At 43.8% G+C, this 6,951-nt stretch overlaps 1 protein-coding gene across 1 annotated transcript in view; it reads right to left on the bottom strand.

Moving 5' to 3' along the window:
• Nucleotides 1-4,719: 4,719 nt before the first annotated feature.
• The window catches only part of LOC103099791 (protein ATP6V1FNB), a 4,528-nt gene continuing 2,296 nt past the window's right edge, over nucleotides 4,720-6,951 (bottom strand). Inside the window, 1 exon segment of the mRNA XM_007499969.3 lies at nucleotides 4,720-4,983. Within this exon segment, the coding sequence (XP_007500031.2) occupies nucleotides 4,877-4,983 (107 nt within the window). The 3' untranslated portion in view covers nucleotides 4,720-4,876.

Raw genomic sequence — 6,951 nt, 5'->3', positions numbered from 1 at the left:
AAAAAGTAAGCCATTCCCCAATCGACAACTGGTCAAGGGACATGTAGGGCAGTTTTCACATGATGAAATAAAAAAAATCAGTAAGCACACGAAAAAGTATTCTAAAATCCCTGCTGATTAGAGAAATGCAAATTAAAACAATGTGGAGATTTTTTAAACTTTCCTTAGCAGATTGGCCATATGGCAGCAAAGGAAAGTGATAAATGTTGGAGGGGATGTGGTAAAATTGGGATACTGAAACACTGCTGGTGGAGTTGTGAATTGGTCCAAACATTCTGGGGGGCAATTTGAAACTATGCCCAAAGGGTTTTAAATGAATACCTCTTTGACCCAGCCATACCACTGCTGGGTTTGTACCTCAAAGAGATAATAAGGAAAAATATTTGTACAAAAATATTCATGCCATGCTTTTTGTGGTGGCAAAAAATTGGAAAATGAGGGGGTGTTCATTGGTTATGGAATGGCTGATCAAAATGTGGTATCTGATGGTGATGGAATACTATTGTGTTGAAAGGAATAATGAACTGGAGGGATTCCATGTGAACTGGGAAGACCTCCAGGAACTGATGCAGAATGAAAGGAGCAGAACCAGGAGAATGTTGTACACAGACTGAAACATTGTAGCATAATCAAATGTAACTGACTTTGCTATTAGCAGCAATGCAATGATCCAGGACAATCCTGAGGGACTTATGAGAAAGAATGTATCCACATCCACATCCAGAGAAAGAACTGTGGGAGCAGAAATACATCAGAAAAATATATGCTCAATCACGTTGTTGTTTAATAGGGATGTGATTAGGATTTTAATGTTAAAGAATTGCTCTACTGCAAATAATGAATAACATGGAAATAGGCTTTGAACAATGATACATGGATAACACAGTGGAACTGCTTGTTGACTTTGGGATGGGGGAGGAGAGCGTGGGGGATGGGGGATTGTGAATCATGTAACCACGGAAAAATATTTTAAATAAAAATTTAAAAAAATTTTAATCCTTTACCTACCATCTTAGAATTGAAACTAAATTTTGGTTCCAAAGCAGAAGAGGAGTAAGGAATAGGAAATTAGGGTTAAGTAATGTGCCCAGGGTCCTACAACTAACTAGGCAGTGTCTGAGGCCAGATTTAAAGTCAGGACCTCCTGTTTCCATGCTCACCTCTCTATCCACTGAGCAACCTGGCTGCCTCTATATGAACATCTGGGATGGAGATGTCTCTAAACTTGTGCATCTCATATTTCTTTTGAACTACTTCAATTCTGCTTTGCTCATAGAACACAGAACCTTCTTTGATGTGGGCACACCAAGCTGGCCAGTCCTGTGCCAGGGGGTTGAGTCACCCTTACATCCTCCTTAGGAGATACAAGTAATCTGGAGGATATAATTAGTCTGCAGATCAACTGAATTCGGGTTGTCTGGGTGGTGGGTGAAGCTACAAAGGAGTTTTTTCATTGGCCTAAGTGGGTAGTAAGTGAGGTCACAAAGGTAGACGGTACAAGAGGAGAGATTCAATTTCCAGCAGAACTGAGTCCTGAGCAGAGGTAAGTATGAAACAAAAGCTTGGCCTTCAGACCAGTTTCTCTGGGAATGTGGGTGAAGTTACAAAGATAGGGAGTCTGGTCTTAAATTGCATGGGACAGCATTAAAGCCTGACCATGTCTTGAAATTAGAATTCAAATCCATTGTCAATTGTATGTGACCTTTCCCTGTCCCAGTCAGACAAGGGCTGGAGGAGAATTTTTGCAGAAGAATTAGACCAGCCAGTCACTAATGAAAGAAATCTTTATTTGGCTCCTTTTAACTCACACTAGGGAAGGTGATGGGGCTTCACTTGAGAGACTGGACCAGGAGTCCCGAGAGACAGAAAAGGGCAAGAAGAGAAGAGCGCAACCCTCGGCCCCTGAACTATGGCAGCAGCCAGTGTTAACTGGGAATATTTAAATTGTGATCATGTAGAGTATGATCATGAGGAACGTATCCCATCCTGCTAATTCTGGCATCAGAGGCCATGGTGTCCATTCCAGAAAAACTCTGGACAGCCTTGATGAGATCAGTTGAATAGATAATGGCCACCCAGATATTCTAATGAGGCATCCTAAGGATAGCCTGCCATGAGCAAAACTGATCCCAGAGTCCCTCTTCTCATTCCTGCTTGTGGCTTTAACCTTTAAAAATCCTGCTTGCAGTCCCCTCAGCCAGTGGTTGTTCCTGTTGGGAGGGACTTCGCCCCCCTCCACACCCTTAACTTTTCTCTTGATAAATTCCTTTGATTATGAGAGAGATTCCTCTTCAAAATTGTTTTTCAACGTAATGCCAACATCTCCCAAACCAGGGCAACTCGCACTCGGGCCCCAAATGGGGCTACAGCTTGTCCCTCAAGAATAGGGCAGGGAAGGGGCAGAACTAAGGGTTTTTCCAGTGTTTTTTGCACCCTCAGGACAGGTAGGGAGGAGACGGTCCACAGTGGTCTTGAGAGAAGCAGCACCTTGGACTTGGGGCATCATTACGCTAAACTCTCACCATCCCTCCATAAAGGAGAGCCGCTCAGCAAGGGAACACAGAATCAGAGACTTCAAGTTAGAAGGGATCTAGCCCAACACCTCATTTGTCACCTGGTGACTTCATTGGTCCCCTTCAAAAACGATGGATGAACACAACAACCATAGATGAGGATGCGAAGTATAGATGAGGCCAGCAATTTGCCCTGGGAGATTTTATCTGGTGGGCTGGTAGAAAAAGAGATCAATCTTTCCCAATTGACCCAGAAACTTGAAATCATCTACTCCAGGGAAGAGTCCTGCATTGGGAATCAAATGACTTTGTTTCAAATCTTTCCTTTGATGCTTTCTGGCTGGGAGATGTTCGCCTTATCATTTCTTCTCCTTAGAACTCGGTTTGTTCATTGGTAGGTTGTAGGCATAGATGCTTACAGAAAAGGGGAGGGGGTACCAGGTAGAATAGGGCCAGAACTAACGTAGAGAAGGCCTGTTGGAATAAAGCCAATGTCAAGAAAACCAGAAAGGATTTCTGGATTAAAATACCTTCCAAAGTTTTCCATAGCTTCCCCTGGTGAAGCCCAAGGAGAAACGTTGTATAGAAAAGCCAATGCATGGGCAAGGGAAATGGATAGGCAGTTCTCAGATAAAGAAATCAAAACTATTAACAAGCACATGAAGAAGTGTTCTACATCTCTTATAATCAGAGAGATGCAAATCAAAACAACTCTGAGGTATCACCTCACACCTAGCAGATTGGCTAACATAACAGCAAAGGAAAGTAATGAATGCTGGAGGGGATGTGGCAAAGTAGGGACATTAATTCATTGCTGGTGGAGTTGTGAACTGATCCAACCATTCTGGAGGGCAATTTGGAACTATGCCCAAAGGGCGACAAAAGAATATCTACCCTTTGACCCAGCCATAGCACTGCTGGGTCTGTACCCCAAAGAGATAATGGACACAAAGACTTGTACAAAAATATTCATAGCTGCGCTCTTTGTGGTGGCCCAAAACTGGAAAACGAGGGGATGCCCATCAATTGGGGAATGGCTGAACAAACTGTGGTATATGTTGGTGATGGAATACTATTGTGCTCAAAGGAATAATAAAGTGGAGAAGTTCCATGGAGACTGGAACAACCTCCAGGAAGTGATGCAGAGCGAGAGGAGCAGAACCAGGAGAACATTGTACACAGAGACTGATACACTGTGGTATAATCGAACGTAATGGACTTCTCCATTAGTGGTGGTGTAATGTCCCTGAACAACTTTCAGGGATCCAGGAGAAAAAAAACACCATTCATAAGCAAAGGATAAACTATGGGAGTGGAAACACCGAGAAAAAGCAACTGCCTGAATACAGAGGTTGAGGGGACATGACAGAGGAGAGACTCTAAATGAACACTCTAATGCAAATACTATCAACAAAGCAATGGGTTCAAATCAAGAAAACATCTAATGCCCAGTGGACTTACGCGTCGGCTATGGGGGGTGGGGGGGAGGAAAAGAAAATGATCTATGTCTTTAACGAATAATGCTTGGAAATGATCAAATAAAATATATTTAAAAAAAAAAAGAAAAGCCAATGCAAACAGTAAAGGGAAAAAATAAAGGAAAATCCAGTACGAAAGTCTACTTTAGCAAGCTGGACCCTTGCAAGAGAGAATGCTTTGCCTTAAGCATGAGCTGTTTCCATTTTGAGCTCATTCCGTCCTCCTCAATTTGTTTTTTTTTTTTAAACCCTTACCTTCCGTCTTGGAGTCAATACTGTGTATTGGCTCCAAGGCAGAAGAGTGGTAAGGGCTAGGCAATGGGGGTCAAGTGACTTGCCCAGGGTCACACAGCTGGGAAGTGGCTGAGGCCAGATTTGAACCTAGGACCTCCCGTCTCTAGGACTGGCTCTTAATCCACTGAGCTACCCAGCTACCCAGCTGCCCCCCCCCCCCCACTTTGGTTTTTAACTATTTGATTTCCCCGGCACCTTGGGAGGAGCTTTTTTGTGTAAAGGATGGGGGCCGGGGGCTCCTGTAGAAGCTTCCAGCTTTGGCCCAGGCTTGAAGAGAGCGTCCAAATGTTTGCACTGAGTAACAAAGAGATGAGAACTGGCAAATGTGGTCACTGATTGGATGCTAAACAATCTAAGTGGAAAGGACAGAGCCCTGGGCTCACTGTTGAAAGAATGAGGCCCAGGAGATGAGGAGGCAACCATACTGTAAGGCCCACAATTCTTCTGGTGTTTTGTGGGTTTGGTTTTCACTGGGGCCAGGGCTGGGAGGAGAGGGGGGAGGAAACTCGGGAAAACTTGGCCAGACTCTGATCCTGCTCTTAAGAACAAGCTCCAGTAGGGCTCTCTCCGGCCCAAGCTCAGAGCCTCTGGTCAGACCTGGAGGGCTGGTGAAAGATCCCATTGCGGAAATAAAAAGTATCCCTGATGAGCCCAGATCTGGCATGAACTGGAACCCTTGGCTTCCTTCATGGCATCCCCTAAAAAGATAGAGCAAAGGAAGAGCCCAGTGAGTCACTGGGTTATACAGTGGCTTCCTCTTCTCCCAAGATCCTCTGTGGGCAGCTCCCCCAACACAGAAACAATCAATCAATCAATACATATTGAGCACCTGGACAACCAGATACAAAAATAGGTGAAAAAGAGTCCCTGTCCTCAAGGAGCTTATAATAATTGTTATAATCCAATGGGGGAGATAATAGACAAACAAATACAGATCTCCCTTTCCATCACAGTGTTGATATAGCAAGGAGGGGGGGGGCACAAGAAATTAAATGGAAAATTGTTTCTAAATTGAATTGAAAAATAAAATTTTAAAATTTAAATAAGAGAAGACCCCAGAGCAGAACCTTCAGGGATTCTCTCCCCCCAAAAGAAATTAAGTGGGAATTTGGCGTGAATGATGGGTGAAGGCCAGCAGATGACCCAGAAAAAGTTTCAAAACTCTGAAATGCATGAAACAGATGTATAGGATTGCATAATATCAACTATTTTATCTTTTGATACCATAAATACACACAATTTCTTTTTAAAAGTTAAATAAAGTGAAAGAAAAAAAGGCTATTAAAAGAAACAAAGGCCAGCAGATAATCCAGAAAGGTTAGAGATGGATGGAAGGATTTCTCGAAAAATACGGAACTCATCAACACTATAGCATTGTAAACATCCCATAAAAGAAAAAGGGGAAAAATCTGATTTCTTCTCTGGAACAAAGGGAGAACCAAGACATTTTATAAGGATTTTCCAGGGGTGTAGAGGGGGATGCCATGCCCCGGAACATCCCCCACCCCAACCCCCTGCTCTGTGGAAGGGATATACAAACAAGCTATAGACAAATAAATAGGAAGTAATTAAGAGGGAAGGCCCTAAATTAAGAGGGATTGAAGAAGGCTTCCTGGAGAAGGTGAGATTTTTGTTGGATTTAAAAGCCAAGTTTCCATCATCACAACATCCTTCTGCCTATGAGAACGTTTTGTCTGTCAAGGATCCATCAGCCTAGTGTCCATGCCACGAACTCTCCAGCCTATCTTCTCCCAGCCCAAGACATTGCTCTGGTCAATGGCCGCCCATTTGCAATTATGCCAGGAGTGACAGTTTTGCTCTCCACCCAATGGCTTATTTAACCCATGTCTTCTAGGGGCTGTTTGCACAAGAAAGCAGTAATGGTTGAGACAGATGATAAACTCTCCCTTGTTTCCTCTTTTATTCCGGAGATTAATGGGGTAGCTGTGGTTTTTTTGGATGAGCTTCAACTGTGATTTCAAGAAAGCGACTCTCTGAGAGGGCTCCCTCTACCAAGGCAGAATTGGGCCCCCTGCTCTGCCATCGTCAGCCATAGAGTTATCTGGGTCCCCTGCCCTCCTCCCCACATACTCCCTCCTCCTCCTCTGTCCAATCAGAAGAGCTAATACCTGCCACCTACCCCCTCTGAGGGGAATGGAAAGGCTTAAATAAATCTGATCCCAATCCTCAGTGGCGCAGGAAGCCCTGGCACTACTTCAACATAAACAGGATGTACTTTTGAATGGAAAAAGGAGTAAGGAGGAGGAAGCCCTGGGAGTTGGGAAGCCACCCTTGAAGAGACCAACATTTACTAATTAACACCAATTCCTTAGAGCCTGATGTTTGGTAGCACCATTTATATCTCATCGGTGGTCAAAAATAGGGGATAAAGAAGAAACCAAATGGGGCTTAGAGATCCCAAATGGGGCTTGGTTCTCGATTTCCCTCGAGGGCCAAGTTCTTTTCATAGCCTTCTAACCATCGGCCTTGGAACAACTTCTTCCACTTAGAGTGGAAGGAAATGAGGGCTTCCCTCATCTTACGAGAGAAGAAAACGAAGACCCTTCACAGGTATGAAGTCTTTCTGGATCCCTCCCCCTCAAACTATCTTCTCTTGGGCTATTCTGTGGGTCTGTGGGCATACTATGTATTTATTACGTTTTTGT

The sequence above is a fragment of the Monodelphis domestica genome, chromosome 7, assembly GCF_027887165.1.
Source record: "Monodelphis domestica isolate mMonDom1 chromosome 7, mMonDom1.pri, whole genome shotgun sequence".
Classification (NCBI taxonomy): Eukaryota; Metazoa; Chordata; class Mammalia; order Didelphimorphia; family Didelphidae; genus Monodelphis; species Monodelphis domestica.
This window is presented reverse-complemented; position numbering and strand designations above follow the sequence as displayed.